Consider the following 16,952-nt stretch of genomic DNA (forward strand, 5'->3'; position numbering starts at 1 on the left):
GGATAAAGGGGCTAAATTAGACAGAAGAAACTTTGAAGTCAAGATTAGAACTTATGTAGAATCCATATCCCGAACTCAACCACTAGGCTACCCTTTGAAGCAAAGAAACAGAAGGGTAACTGTGCAAAGACGATAAAGATGCAGGGGCTTTGCCCTGCAGTGGGGTCAGGCAAAAGGTTTTGGTAGGGAGGAAGACAAGAGGGGAGAGGAAGAACAATGAAATCTATGGTTTCTCTCTCTCTGATTGTCCATTACATATATTAAAGTAACATATTTATACTTATTGTAAGTTAATTCAGTAATAATGTAAATTAATCCTGAAATAATGTTTTGGGTCACCCCCTCCCCCATAAAATATTTGTGTTTACTGTATGGATTAATAGAAATGATTGACTATTTCATGAGAATGTTACAAAACTGCATGACCTTAATTTATCTTTTCCTACTGAATCAAACCAAGCAGAGCTCTGTCAATTCTACACCTCTAAGGACCCTTAGATATTTGTTTATTCTGCTAGAAATGCACAACAAATCTTTGCAATAAAATATTTGATATTTAAAATTATTCAACTTAATGAAATTTAGAAATGAAGTGATGGGTATCCAACACTCCATCATTTGTAAAAACTTTTAGTTTTATTATTGACTTATTTTCTAGTAAAGCAAGTTTCTTTATCCTGAAAAATTCACTTTGGCATGTGGTAACTAGTAATATTAACTACTGACAAAGTAACTAGTAACTTGGTAAACAGGTAACTAGTTTAATGATGTATTCTCCTTCTTGAGTACAGTTTAAAACGATTCTATAGAAAAATATTTTGAAAAAAACTACTAGATCAAAATTTTTATTTAATAAAGTATAAGGAGGGAGGAGAACTAAAGTGTGTGGGACATCTAATTTTGAGATGACTTTAACTTTGTGCATTTTTAAATCAAGCTTTAAAACATTTATTTCTATTATGCTTAAAGAAGAACTTTAAGAGAAATATTACTGCATAATTTCCTTTCCATTTTTTTTCTTCCTTGCATAGAAAGAGCACCTAGAATTGCCAAAAGAATCACCTCCAAATAGAACATAATGTGTTCTTGCCAGGCAGCAAAGAATTAAATAAAGGTTGCATACGGCTACTTGCAATAATCTAGACATGAAAGATTGAAAAGTGGATTAGCAGCTTGACCTCCTTATTCATCTTTCCCCAGCTACCTGTGGAGATACCAATTCCCCAGCTCTGACTCTCCAGTGTGACCATCTTTGCTCCGAACTTTGAAATAAAAATGGCTTAGCAGGAGGATACCAATAAGAGAGGGAGGACATATGTAAAACTTCTTTGGAAATGTAACTGACTGGGAAACTGGAATAGACGATTTTCAGTTCCTTGTAAACGTCCTCCTTTCACTTCCTAGCTTCTCTAAGTGATGACAAATTATAGAAGAAAAAGAAAAATAGTAAGCTCTTTAAATTTTACTTAATTGTGTAACTAAGTTCCACAAAACCACTTCCATTAGTAAATGGGAATAAATATGTGAATGGTAATCAAACCTATGAATGAGCATTGCAAAACAAGCCACAGACACATGCATAATCACTCTTAACCCATTTTAAAGTAAACAAACAAAAGAAAAATAGAAGAGGGTGATATTGAATGGATTCAGCATAATTTTCATTCAATTTTACATAGCTGCTTTAAACACCAAATATAAAATCAGGGTTTTATGTTCACAAATCAGCTATGGAATGATTTCACTCATATGTAGAATTTAAGAAACAAAGCAAATGAGTAAAGGGGAAAAAAGAGAGGCAAACCGAGAAACAGACTTTATAGAGAACAAACTGGTGGATACCAGATGGGACAGGGGTGAGGGGGTGGGCTAGACAGGTGGTGGGGATTAAGGAGGGTACTTGTTGTGATGAGCACTTGGTAATGTATGGAAATGTTAAATTATTATAGTATACACCTGAAACTAATAGAACACTGTATGTTAACTAATTGGAATTAAAATTTTAAAAAAATCAACTATGGAATGTTTTACAAATCTCTCTAACATTAATCAGATACTTGTTATTTGAATCAATGAGTCTCTTCCTTTGTGAAAATTTAAGTCAGTTTTACCAATCTATCATTTCAACCCCTACAGCTAATTCTGCCAGGTTTAGAATTATTTGCACAGCCTCATACAGCAGGATGACTTAAAACTCTGGGGGTACCTGGGTGACTCAGTCATTTGAGGCTCCGACTCTTGATTTTGGCTCAGGTCATGATCACAGGGTCATAGGACTGAGCCCCACATTGAGCCCCCTGTTGGGATCTGTGCTAAGTGTGCGGTCTGCTTAAGATTCTCTCTCTCTCTCTCTCTCTCTCTCTCTCTCTCACTGTCTGCCCCTCTCCCCAGCTTATGCGCTCTCTCTCTCTCTCTCTCTCTCTATCTCAACATATCTCAAAATTTACCATCTTAACCATTTTCTTAAAACTTTATTTATTTTGAGAGATAGAGAGAGGGAGGGGCAGAGAGAGAGAAAGAGAGGGAATCCTAAGCACAGAGCCAGACAAAGGCTCAATCCCACAAGCTATGAGATAATGACCTGAGCTGAAATCAAGAGCTGGACACTCACCCAACTGAGCCACCCAGCACCCCTCACGTTAACCACTTTTAGTTGTACAGTTCAGTAGTAGTTAACGTATTCACATTGTTTTTGCAACAGTCAACACCATCTATTCCAATAACTCTTTTCGTCTTCTAAAACTAAAATAATTTACTTATTAACAAAATCTCCCCATTCTCCCCTCCCTCTCTAGCCCCTTAAAATCACCATTGTTTTCTATCTTTATGATTTTGACTATTCTAAGTATCACATATAAGTGAAATCATACAGTATTTGTCTCTTTATGACTGGATTATTTTACTTAGTATACTGCCCTCAAAGTTCATCCATGTTGTAGCATAATGCCAGAATTTTTCTTCCTTTTTAAGGCATAATAATATTCCACTGCATGTATATATCACATTTTGTATATCCATTCATCCATCCATAAACATTTTGAAAACATGTTTTGATTAGATTATGTGGACTAGATTTCTTTGATTGCCATCCAATTTAAACAGTGTGTGTAGCTCTTATTACTTTTTTTTTCAATAAGAAAGATGCCTTCCAGTTACAAGAATCTTCAATTCCCGAAACTCACCATTTCAGAAAAATGTTAGGAGTTACACTTTCAAAGAAAATCTGATGATTATGATTCCTTGGCCTTTCTCCATTCTGTCTGAACAGTGTGAAAACTTTCTTCATAATACCAGCAATTTTTATTTAAGTAATGGTATATATTTTCAATGAAAATTCATACAGTGAAAAGTCTTATTAAAATTTGTTCTAAAATAAGCTTCAGAGAAAAAACAAAATATGAAGGCTGTCCCTAACTGGACAATTTGAACCCCATGACCTTCTATTTCACAAAATTTTAATGTCTTCAACATTCAGCAGAAGACGTCGAGTTCTTATTACTAAAAATTTAAGACACCAAGGCTCTGATTGTCCCTAAATATGACTCTTAATACCTACCTTACAGAATTTCTTCAAGAATTAGAAATAAGATTCTGTAAGTGCCTATGATCCATAAGGCCTAGAAGGTCACAGGTGCTTAGAGCATTGTGATTGCTATTGTTGCAATTAGTGACAAAAATCTCACATAACAGAGAGCTACATAGTCTCTAAGAGGGGACCATATATTTGTCAGTTGGCTCATTTGCAGCAAACTCTTCATATGTTCTCTGGCAATTTTGAATCTGCATGTGGTCTGAAATATAGGCTTTTCTAATTATTTTATTAGCATAGAAATCCTCTACCAAGCCAGTGCTACCTATACTTGTACCCGGATTCAACTGGAGAATTTTGATGATGGGTAGATTCCCATCCCTGAACCAGACTTACTGAAGGAGAATCTCTGGGAGTAGATTCTGATGCATGTCCAACTTTGGAAACTCTTAATCTACTTATTTCTGGACATAGAGAACTTTGTTCTTTTCTAATGCTACACAATACCTCTACTGTCACTTTACATAATAATTTTTTCTTCCAACAGGCTATGGTCATAAAGATTTATTTGAAGGTAGAAAACTAAACCTTCTTAAGAGTTAGAGCAGTATGTCTGTGGGGGTACAGAGAGTTTGATCTTTGAGGTGGAAACTCAGTTCACTCGGAGAGAGACCATTTGATTAAGTCTTTTAATCAAATAAAGGTAACATCTATCCAACATTCTTGAGGAAATCTTTAGTGCACGAAGTTAACATGAATGCAGAACCTAAGGGATACTACATAATAATGTAAATTACAAATGTTAGCAGAATATGACTCTGAAGAGTCAGATATTTTCCCTGTATACATTCTGTGTTAAATTGCCCTGTTCTTAAATAGTTTGTTCTTTATTGAGTTGTGTGTGTATATGTGTGTTTTATTCAGCATTTACCCGCAGGAGACAAGGGGCAAAACCAGTTCATACCAGGCATGATGTGTAAGCTTAATTTTCTCTTTGCATTGTCATAGAGAGAAATGATCCGCACTGGACTGGGCTGAGCCCAGCCTTTACCTCTACAGGATTCTGATGTTCACACATGGCAGCAGTGTATACAACAGACTGTCAGATTTTCTAGAATTTTCAGACCTTGTTGTTGAATATAGCCATTACTAAATATTAAATTACATAAACCCACAGTTAAATTTTATTGAAACAAAGGTAATAAATATAAACTTAAAATTCACTATTTCCTGATTATTTACATGATTACATGATTACATAATTACATGATTAATTATTTACATGATTGAGTTTATTTACATCTGTTGAATCTATGTGGTGGAAACACTACATAATGGTATGCTCACTGGGCATCTCTCCCAAAATCTACATCAATTGCTTAAAAGGGAGAATGTTAAGAATGTTTACACCATGGAAATTAGCAACTCCTTAAATTGGGGTGTTACCCCTCTACTTTTTGAAAAGTTGTTATTAAACATTTACTAGCACTCCACTGACATGGTATTATTTTAGACTGAAGAAGCACTGCTTTGGGAAATGCACTATTAAAACTTTTCTAAGGAAGCCACGCTATGTATATTCTCTGTTTGAAGTGAGCATTTCCTTATGTACAAACTGATGTTTCCTCTAGTTTAAAAGCAGAGAATGAAATGAGCCTCTGCCTTGAGAAGGGAAAAAAGCCTAGGGGGAAACAAAGGAGTCAATCCTTAAGGTTTGGAAATGGTGCGAAGGTCTCAGTAGTGAGGAATATCCTGACTTCATAAGCAGGAACACAAAAGTCAAGTTTGGTCTTCTCTGCAACCCCCCACCAAATAACCATTATTATTAACAAAATCATGCTAATAACTAGTCTCATTTATGCTTTGAGGAAATTGGGGATGCAGTGTGTCTTAAGAACAGCTAAGGGAGAGCCAAGCACAGTTGTGTGGTTATTGGAATCATTGGTAGCAGAGGCTGGAGTTGGCAGTAAGAGGGTAAGGGCAGAGAAGAGAGGCTATGGAATTTGTCCCAGATTTTAGGTGGTTTATATGTAAAAGGAAAGTAGAAATTAATTTATAATCACAAACTTTGAGACCAATGTATATCTATGTAAGTATGTGGATGTGTGTGGATACATATACTTTATGTATATATTTATTATGTACAAACATCTATCTATATATAGATACATACATATATACATATATATATAGGGACTGAGCTGAGCTATGAAAGGTATATTATGGGAAAAATCTTCTGTTCTGCCTCTTGGGGTTGAGGTACTGACTTCTTTAATTGTATATATAATACCTAATTAAAATTTTGATTTTAGAGGAAGCTATTGCATATGATGAAAATAAAGATCTGTCATGAAAAATCTATTCGAAAAGTAAAACAATGCACTTTTACCCTAAGAAGCTAAGGAACACAACAAAAAACAAAGAAACAACCAAACAAATAAAAACCAAGCTAGCAGGTATGCTGTGCTTCCATCTTATAAGGAATTTTCTTACATAAAATTTATCCTGGAGTGAATTTCAGTCAACCTGGAAATTGTCTTTCTATAAATGTATCAGTAAAGGCCTTCTCTGCTATGGGTCCTTGACAAGTCCTAACTCTTTCATTTACAGTATTGAAAAACTTTTTCATTTACAGTATTAAAAGAGCAAGCTACCACTTGCTCTTATATTTTAAATACATTCCTAAATTATTTCGTTCTTATCGCCAATATTTTGTTTAGAATAATTGATTTAAATTCATAAAGTATCTTTAAGTCTTTTGTTTTTTGTTTTATTAGACTCCTGAAGAATTTATTTTATAAATTATTTTGAAAACCAATCTTTTAGGTTTATATGAGTTCATTTATCTTTTCTGGTTTTCACTTTTTTCTATTTCCATCATTAAAACTTTTTATTTTTTTTAAATCATTTAAAACAGTGCGCATGACTTATTTCAATAAAATGCATTTATGTAAAAGTGGATCTGTGCATATATAATACATGGAAACTGAAGCTGTATTGAAATGCACCATGGATAATTTTTCTTGCTATTTTTGTTTTTTACTCTATCACAAAATTCCATGCTTAGAAGAATGCATCTATTTTATATAAACATTTTAAGATTGAAGAAGTAACAGAAGTTGATAAATTAAAATCAGGTTTAATTCTACTGTATCTTGATATTTAATCATTTTCTAGTTCAAGACAGTTTATGTACATGGGACACAGCACTCAGTATTAGTTAGGAGTGGGCAGTCATTAGGATGAAGGAGAGTCATTAAAAGAAAAAATATAGTTTTAAGTGTTACTAATTTGTTTTTAAGTTTTACTAATGGTGTTAAAGCAGGTAGATTATCTGGCTTAAACAAATGGAATTATGGGGCGCCTGGGTGGCTCAGTCGGTTAAGCGGCCGACTTCGGCTCAGGTCATGATCTCACGGTCCCTGAGTTCGAGCCCCGCGTCGGGCTCTGTGCTGACAGCTCAGAGCCTGGAGCCTGTTTCAAATTCTGTGTCTCCCTCTCTCTGACCCTCCCCCGTTGATGCTCTGTCTCTCTCTGTCTCAAAAATAAATAAACGTTAAAAAAGTTTAAAAAAATGGAATTATGTTAATAAATATAATGCTTTTATGAATTTGCCAATTCCCCCACATTTGTACCTCTGTCATAGGTGACGCAGGTATCCCACACTTTCCAAAAGTTCACAATAGGCACTTCACTTTTGTGAAGACCTACATTAGTACTTGTTTGTTATCCGAAAGAAATGGAAGAGGATTTTCACTTTCACAAAAAAAGGCATTGCTGCACTAACACTGGTCTTTTGGAAAAGCGAAGAGACATAATATAACATTTTGGACAGTGGGGGACACACTTTAGGCCATTTTGGTTTGAAAAGTTTCATAGGAGCTTTCTACTTTTGCACAGTGGGGGACACCTGTATTTGGTTTTGGAAAGCAATTTGAGAATGAGTGGTACATCTGGTGTAAGCTAAAGAAAAGATTGTAGGATCTGGAACATCCGAGGTTTCTTCCTTTTGGTGCCTCAGTGAGCTCAGGCTATAAAATACTGTATTCTGCTTAGACACATGAGAAACAGAAACAAAATAAAATGTTAACTAATATATAATAAAAATGTAACTCACATGTTATAAAATTATTTCTGTCCACATATGGTTAATTCATATGGAAACACAAATCATAACTGGAAGTCGCTTTCTTCCTTTATCATAAGAAATAGCTCAGATTTTGATACACAGGAAATTATTTATTCCTCATAATAGTCCTATGAAGTTGATAATATTAGTTTCTGGCCAAAAACCTATGCGTGATCTTTCAAGCCTGACCACAGGCTTACCCCGGCAGGTCTCACAACAGAAAGCTGCCCTATCCACACCAGACTTGGTGCACAGCCAATGCATTGTGGTCTCTGAGTTCAGGGCAAACTCAGGGTTTCCTAACGAGCCATGCTCTTAAGCACAGCTACATTTCTAGATCAGTTGCATCCATTGGATGCCTCCATTTATCCAATGTCTTTGACAGAGGCTCTCCTCAGGTGCCTTTGCTGGAAAGTCCTTACACGGGCCGGAGGGAACATTTAAGATGCTTTTTCTTTACTCTGATTCACTACTCAGAACTTTTCCACTCAGCTTTTTTTCTGCTGCCTCAAACCTACCCTCTGGCTTCTAGATCCATAAAACTTTAGGAGCTTTTGTTTGGGGCTCCCTCAGCAGTGAGACAATTCCCCTTGTCTGTGCTGACCAGTCTGATCCACCTGACCCTGACCTGGAGCTGTTCCATGGGGGAAAATGGACAGTGGAAGAACTGGTGCTTTCTCCAGTTTAGCCACTTGCTTATGCTACTGCAATAGGGGACTGAAAGGTTGAATGTTACCTTCTTATTGGTTCTTTGTCTCAATCAACCACCCTGAAACCTACCAGCTCAGCTCAGCTCTTGACACTCTTATTTAATAGATGCAAAAATGGAGGTACTGAGAGCACAAGTGACTTGCCCGAGGTTACTTGGGCAGTGCAACGTTCCCAACAAGTCCATTTGGAGCCATTCTCCTAACTATACAATTTTCTTCCAGACAAATATTATTGTCTATTTTTCCATATTCATGTTCTGACATACTCTCATTTGCTTAATTTTTCTAGGGCAACTAATTTCCATCATTTCGACATTCTGTGGTGATGGGAGTTATTAGAAGTACTCCAAATAAGTGAAACGTCATTTACTATTAGTTAGTTAGTTAGTTTGTTTGTTTAACTCTGAAGGTAGTTTATTTAATAAGCCCTGTTGACAAACCTATCCAAGACTGTTAGAATGTTAGGTACGTCATGCTAGGGATTCCTATAATAAAAAAGATACTCGTCTCTCCCTTACCTTGCTGAAATTTAGATCAACATACCTCAAGTATTTTTGGAAAATACAATTTGGTTGTAATTACTCCTAAATCTCATATTTTTAAAGGACTGGTATCATTTAAAAATTTCTTTTCTAGACACTCAAACCTTTCCTTCATGATTCCAGTTATAGTGCAAAGGTTATGTTGCTAAAGGTTATGTTGAAAAAAAGCCAGGTTTCTCTTGAAAAGATTTTGCTTTTTTACATTAAGAATTGGTATTATACAAAAAGACCAAAGCGTTATTGAAAAATAATTTGCAAAATATCACTGAAGAATCAAATATTCTTAAATTCTTGGTCAAAATTGTGTGATTTGTGGATTTACCAGCCCTACACAAATTAGGTTCTTTACACCAAAGGAAAAGTAGACATATATATGTCTTATATATATATATATGTGCCATATATATATGACACATATATGTCTTATAAATATAATAAAGCATACATATAACATAAATATAATATAAATAGTATAACATAAATATATAGTTATAAATTCTTTATTTATTTATTTATTTATTTATTTATTCATTTATTTATATTTTGAGAGAGAGAGAGAGCACAAGCAGGGGAGAAGCACAGAAAGAGAGAGATATTCTCAGCCAGGCTCTGCATTCTCAGCACAGAGCCTAATACAGGCTTGATCTCACAAATGGTGAGATCATGATGTGAGCCAAAATCAAGAGTTGGACTTTTAACCAACTGAACCATCAGGCACCCCTATAATTATATAGTTTTAAATTAAATTAAGCACACAGATGTAGGTTGCCATTTTTACCTGAAAAAGACTTAAAATGAATAAGCTACGTATCTATGGATTATAACTTTTACTTCACATCCATTCTTGTACATATGATGAACAGAAGAAATTATTACTTAGATTCATCTGATTTTCTTATTTATGAATTGATTGTTTCATTTAGTTATCCATTTATTCAGTATAAAACTTTTATCCATCCATTATGTGCTAAAACAGAGGACAAAATGATGACCTGGGCCTTGTCCTATAGGACTTTCATTTTAGAGTGAGACAGAATGCAAGGATTTAGCCCTGCTCTTTATGCAGTTATGTGGGAAAAGTTACCTAATCCAGCCTGTAGAAGAGAACACTTCTTAGAAGAGGTAACAATTGATAAGTGTGATGTGTATAAGCAAAATTTAGTCTGGCAGACAGAAAGCAAAGGCAGTACAGACAAAGAAATTATAAGAACTCATTCCATTGAGGGGAGAAATAAGCAGGAATCTGCTAAAATCTCCAAGCCTCTGGTTTTATTAAGAACTGACCCCACATTAGTCAGTTGCAGTGACAGGGTTTTTAGACAAGATCATAGTTAGATATCCATTAAACAGTGCTCTTGGTAGCACTTTCTCAGGTGGATTTGTCAAAATTGGAGGCAAGGAGAGTAGTTAAAGACAGGGTGGCCTCTTAACGAGGAGGCCTAGGGCCCCTAAAGGGCTTATGGATGGAATTTAGGAGGTCCATGAACGTGAATGAGGAATTGTTACATTATTATTCACATTAATCTCTTATTAAATATATGTCTTTCAACAATTATGAATATAAGGTCCTGATAATATGGGCAGTGCCAACCACACTGCGATCAATAGAAACTAAAGATGCATTCATACTCTATTCTGGTACTTAGCAGTATCATAAAAGCTCCCTCTCTTTCTTTCTTTCTTTCTTTCTTTCTTTCTTTCTTTCTTTCTTCTTGCTTGCTTTTTCTTTCTTTACCTTTTTCTCTATTTTTAATTATAGTAAAAACAGACAACATAACATCTACTCTCATAACCATTTTTAAGTGTGCAACTCAGTAGTGTTAAGTATATTTACATTGTTGTGCAATAGATCTACAAAACTTTTTCATCTTACAAAACTGAAACTCTATACTCATTAAACAGAAATTCCCCATTTCCCAATTCTCCCAGCTCCTGGTAACCACCATTCTTCTTTCAGTTTGTATGAATTTGACTACTTTAGATACCTCATATAAGTGGACATACAGTCTTTTTGTGACTGGCTTATTTTGTATAGCAAAATGTCATCAAGGTTCACCCATGTTGTAACATATGTCATAATTTTCTTACTTTTTTAAGGCTGAATAATGTTCCAAAGTGTGTGTGTATACACACACACACACACACACACACACACATGCCACATTTTGTTCATGCATTCTTTCATTAGTGAACATTGGGGTGCTACTATAAATATGCATGTGCAAATATTGCTCTGAGACTGCTTTCAATTCTTTAAATATATACCAAGAAGTAGAGTTGCTGGATAATATAGTAGTTCTATTTTTAATTTTTGAGGAACTACCATACTATTTTCCATTGCTATTTTAGAACTTTAAAATCCCACCAACAGTGTACAGAGGTTTCAGATTCTTCAAACATCTTCACCAAGTCTTGTCATTTTCTACTATTTTGATGATAGTCATTCTAATGGGTATAATGTGATATCTCATGGTTATGACTTAGATTTCAAATCAATGTGATATTGAACATCTTTCCATATTGTTGTTGGCCATTTGTATATCAACTTTGGAGAAATGCTATTTCAACTGCATGCCCATTTCTGAACCAGGTTGTTTTTGTTATTGAGTTGTAAAAGTTCTTTATATATTCTGGATATTAACCCCTTGCCAAATATATAACTTGTAAATTTTTCTCCCATTCTGTAAGTTGCCTTTGACTTTGTTGATTGCATCCTTTGATGCGCATAAGTTTTTAAGTTTTATGTAGCCCCGTTTTTTTCTATTTTGCTTTTGTTGTCTTTGCTTTTGGTGGCAGCTGTAAGAATCATTGCCAAATTCAATGCCATGAAGCTTTTCCTCTATGTTTTCTTCTAGGATTTTTATGGTTTATGGTCTTATGTTTAGGTCTTTAATTCATTTTAAGTTAATTTCTTATATATAGTGTCAGGTAAAAGTCTTACTTCAATATTGTACATGGGAATATCCAATTTTTCCAACACCACTTGTTAAAGTGACTGTCCTTTTTAAAGTAATATTTAGGCCTATCTCTGCTTCACAACTACATTGCCTGTTAATCCTGCTGTTAGAATTTTTTTTATTTAATGTACTAATGAAGAAGCATATTACCATATCACATATTTATTTTTAAGTATGTTGATAAATGTGTTTCAGTATAATTCATTTCCCTTGTATGTAATCTTTTAAAATGTATTTTATAAACATATTGCTTTTATGCATTTATGATATATAATGTTTATTCTTTGCCTATTTATTAGTTTAAACATATTGTAAGAAGGGAGCTATTGATTTCACCAGACTACACAGGGTTTGTAGCCTCAAAACTTATTAAGAATTCAGATTGTTTCAGTAACTCAGACAATGGATGAAGTCTGAACTAGAGCAATGGCAATAAGAAATATGTAAAATCAAGAAATAGACAAATTCAGTATGATTTAATGATTAAATCAATGCCATGACCAATGAGCAGGCGAAGTCCATGATGACCACCAGATTTTTAACTTGGGTGGTACATAGTTCTGGGAGTCATCAGTGCAGAAGTTTGCATTTAAAACCATGAGAGTATCTGTCATCACCCATAGGGAGAAGGTAGAGGAAAAAATAGGCTACGTTGAAACCAATATTCAAAGATTAGCCAATTCTAATTATCAGCTATGGTGTCATGCAATATATTTAATGTATCAACAAAAAAAACTAGTATGTAAAGAGTAAAACTTCAACAAGCATTTGGTGGTTAATTGTAAAGGACCATTTGTTATGACTCTACTCTGCATTTGTAATTTTTGCACCTGCAATTATTTGCATGCAAGACAAATGCAGCTACAGTTGCCTAATTACAGGCACAACCATCCAAAATTGCCCACAAACAATAGCACAAAGATATGCCATCTGTGAAAGTGCAGGAACCCCCCAGACCTTTCCTGTTCTGCATCCTGTAAGGCTTCCCTTTGGCTTCTGTCTTGCCTGGGTTTCATTCTTTCCTGATCTCATACATGCAATTATAGGCTGGTCACTCTAATAAGCGAAGAGTCAGTAGGCCTTTCCTCTTCCCCAACCATTATGCTTCTCGCCCCCCTCCAAATATACAAAATGTACCATAGTATGTGCAGACTGAAAACAGAAGCCATTTCTAAAGCACATTATTTGTCTTGTTAGTATGAATAGATTCAATTTTTTATTCACACGTAATTGTACAAGGTAGGCAACTTGAACGCTATAAAGATGAAATCTCATATAAATTTCTGCTCAAAAGTGACAAGAAAATTATTTTACTCTACTTTAAAAAAAAGTTTTAGCCATTATTAAAAACACAGCTGTCAGTTTGGATCAAATATATTCCTATTTCCCCATTATATTATTAGGACAATCATGAAATTTAATAATTGTCCCTCGGAGCTTGATTTTCTACAAAAGTGTCATAACACAATCACTAGTATGGCAAATAATTATTGAACAGTGTGAAGATAGTTATGATTTCAGGCGGGAAATATAAAATAATAGATGAGAAATATAAAACCCAGGTTAACACTTGATAAAGATTCTGTTCTCATACAAATGTCAGTATTAATAAATGTGGGGACCACACAGCCTGCTTTATGAAAATGAAACAGATTCTAGACAGAATAATTTTCTAAGATTTTAATGATATATTTCAAATATTACTTGCTTGTCATTTAATCATATTAAACACTCTGAATCTGATAAATCCTCTGTGATAGAAACAATACACTTTGCGAATGGGAAATTGGATAGTTTATTAGGCTAATGACTAAAACTAGAATGTAACATATATCTCTTCTATGAAATCTGTATTTCTCCACTCTATTTAAGGTGCTTGGAATTGTTATACAGTATTGCCATGAAGGTTTCAAGGGCAAATGGAGGCTTCGGAATTCTAAAATGTTCATCAGTGTTTTGTTGTTTTTTTTTTAATTTAACATATTATAGTGAATAGGAAGTAATATTTTTCTTCTACCACATTTTTCTCTGTGGTACATGACCCACACAGAGAGTTGAAGCCAGAGTTTGACGCCAGCCTTACGTTTATGGGCAATGGGGCATGTTTAAACATTTGGACATTAGAATACTGAGACATTACAAATATGGTAAAGTATTTAGATCTAGCAAAATAAGTCATGTTAAGAGAAGAATTTATAAAAGGGAAGTTATCACTCTAAAAAGAGAGTTAACTAGAAGCAAAAGATTGTTCTGTTATATATAACTGAACATTTCAATGTATGAAATCAAAATTCAAAATATTATTAATGACATGATAAACATTAGCTGTTGGTTTTTACAAGAAGTAGAAGAATATTTTGAGACATTAACAAGGATAATGTTACTCACATCCTGAGCTACCGTTTGTTGACACGAGAGTCAAGTTGGAAGGCCACGGATTCCGAACAATATCTTGCCAATGAATTGTGTCTGTGTAACAAAGAAATTTGTTCTGGTCTACATAGACTCCACCATTAAGGATTTCTGTATTAAAACAAACAAACATATTTCTCGTCAAACTTTTTGTTGATGAAAAGATAGTCAATAAAAGTTATTTATTCTTAAGTGATTTTCAATGTTAAATTAGAATTATTTTGTTAATAGCCAAGATATTTTTTTAAAGATCATTACTGGGTCACATAAATTGATTGCAGAAATTGGAAAAAAAAATTGGAAAATACAGAGAAAAACAACCATCCATAACACAAATACTCAGAGAAACACTTCATAGTTTGGTATAGATACTCTCAGTCTCTTTCCTTTTTTTAATCCTCTGAACTTGGAATAACATTGCATGCAATATTTCAAAACGTACTAGTTTTGTCTAATATTAAGTGATGAGTATTTAATGTTAATTAAATATTATTCTACATTATTTCTAATGAGAATACAATATGCCAGAGCATAAAGTAAATAATATTTATTTAACTAATCCTCTTTTTTTGGTCATTTAACTCATCTGTCTCTCTTAAGAAAAAATTCTTTCAGTCAATGTGACATTGACGAGTCAGTAGGTAAGTGATTAAAACAAAATGAAAGCTAAAATTAATTTCTCAATCAGAAAAATATTCTTTGATCCTCTCAAATGGAATCAATAGAATTGCCAATTATTCTTTAAGAAGAACACAAAGCAAGACATAATGAAAACCCCATGGTTCACTGAAACAATGACAGGACCATGGGATAAAATTCATTAAAGCCAATTTTTACTTGATTCTCTATTTATCACTGGCTTTGATCAGCTAACTTGTTTCCCCTGAACGATGGCTGACCATATATGTAAATTCTCTTTCACATTGCTTTAAGTTATCGAGAAAAAAAAAAAAGGAAAAAGAAGTAGATATTCCCTCTGCAAACACTAATCTTTTTTTTTTTGAAATACCATTCTTTTACTTGAAGAAATTGTTGGTTAGAAATACACATAACATCTTCCTACCCAATATTTACCACATGTTTCTCTCTTATCTCTTAAGAGAAATTATATTTGAGTCCATTAAACATTGCTACAAGTAACAAAAAACAGTTAACAATAGTTTATGTAGATAGGGAATGATTTTCTCACATAATAAGAAACCTATAGGAGGTAGTAGTGTCCAGAGTACCTACATCTGCTTTGGGTCCTGGTTTTTATTCATCCCAAGCCCAAAAAGGTTGCTGTATCTAAAAATGTCTGGGGTCACCTGGGTGGCTCAGTCAGTTAAGCTTCTGACTTGGACTCAGGTCATGATCTCATAGCTCCTTAGCCTAAGGCTCACGTCGGGCTGTCTGTTGTCAATGCAGAGCCTGCTTCAGATCCTCTGTCCCCAGTCTCTCTGCCCCTCCACCCCCGTTCACTCTCTTTCTCTCTCAAAAATAAATATTAAAGAAAAGGTGTCTATCTGAATTCAAGGTAAGATGAAAACAGAAGAGCAAGCAAGAGACATTCTTTTGATGAGATGCTCTCTCCAAGGATTATGTCTGCTTTTTATTGGTCAGAACAATATCCCCTGACCATTCCCACTGAAAGAGGTTGAGTGGACATATTGCTGCTTGAACAAAACTTCAAGAAGCAGTATTAGTGAGGAAGGAGAGGGACATAAATATTGAGAAGGCAATCACTCTATTTTCCATAATGGCCTTGAAAAAAAAAAATCTTTCTTGTGCAGTATCCCAAGCAAAAATTGTAAGAGTCACGTTAAGCCAAAGAGGGTGATAAAAGAATGAAAGGAACACGTGACACCATAAGAGGGGTATTTGTAGAAGTGAGATGGGTGAGCACATCTCAATTGCCTTATTGCATTGTATGTATAAAATGCACCAAATTAATTTTGACATTGCCAGGCTTTCCACATTTAAAATCGCCTATTCTCATGATCAATCCTTTCACCGACTATTGGTTCCATTTTCTCAGGTGAGGAAAAAAGAGGAAACAAAAAGAAATTAGGTCATCTCTCCACTTCTAAAGCCCAGTTCATTATTTTTCATGACCTAACCATACAATCCTCATCAAAGTAGAAGGGAGATGTAAGACGTACAGAAGATTGTGAAATGAATTTCTACATTAATGTTTGGCATTAAGTTTCTATCTATAAAATGTGACGATCTCATACTAATAGCTTTCTCATGAGACATTGGGTGATGCTCTTCTGCTCTAGGAATAATTCTTCATTAGGTGACAAAGAAAGATTTTGACTGCTATCCAGGAAATGAAGGTTATTTTTCAGTTTACATTTGGAAAAGTTCTACTTTAAAAAGAAATGTGAGGAGAAAAGATAATAGCTCAAATATTGTAGAAAGAGTATATTTTTCAGGATTCACATTATAATTCAAACAGTTCATACTGAAGGAACACAATATCCATCTGTAACTTCCTATCTAAAAATATTCAAATAGAATCAGATTATATTATACTGAATAATAATCTCATCAAATCCCCTTCTTCAACAATATTAATCTGCTACCAATGTTGACATTTGTTTCTCAGAAATATTCTGCTCAAGAGCTTGGTTTTTACTTGGAAAAGTATTTAGAGAGGAAGCAATAATAATTCAAGTTTAATCTTTAATT

The 16,952-nt window shown here is 34.2% G+C and overlaps 1 protein-coding gene across 1 annotated transcript in view; it reads right to left on the bottom strand.

The window, feature by feature from the left end:
• ERBB4 (erb-b2 receptor tyrosine kinase 4) overlaps window positions 1-16,952 on the bottom strand; it is a 529,970-nt gene that overhangs the window by 362,584 nt on the left and 150,434 nt on the right. Inside the window, exon 3 of the mRNA XM_032594121.1 lies at window positions 14,256-14,390. Coding sequence (XP_032450012.1) covers window positions 14,256-14,390 — 135 coding nt within the window. The remainder of the gene's footprint in view (window positions 1-14,255; window positions 14,391-16,952) is intronic.

Source organism: Lynx canadensis, chromosome C1, assembly GCF_007474595.2.
Source record: "Lynx canadensis isolate LIC74 chromosome C1, mLynCan4.pri.v2, whole genome shotgun sequence".
NCBI classification, from domain to species: Eukaryota; Metazoa; Chordata; class Mammalia; order Carnivora; family Felidae; genus Lynx; species Lynx canadensis.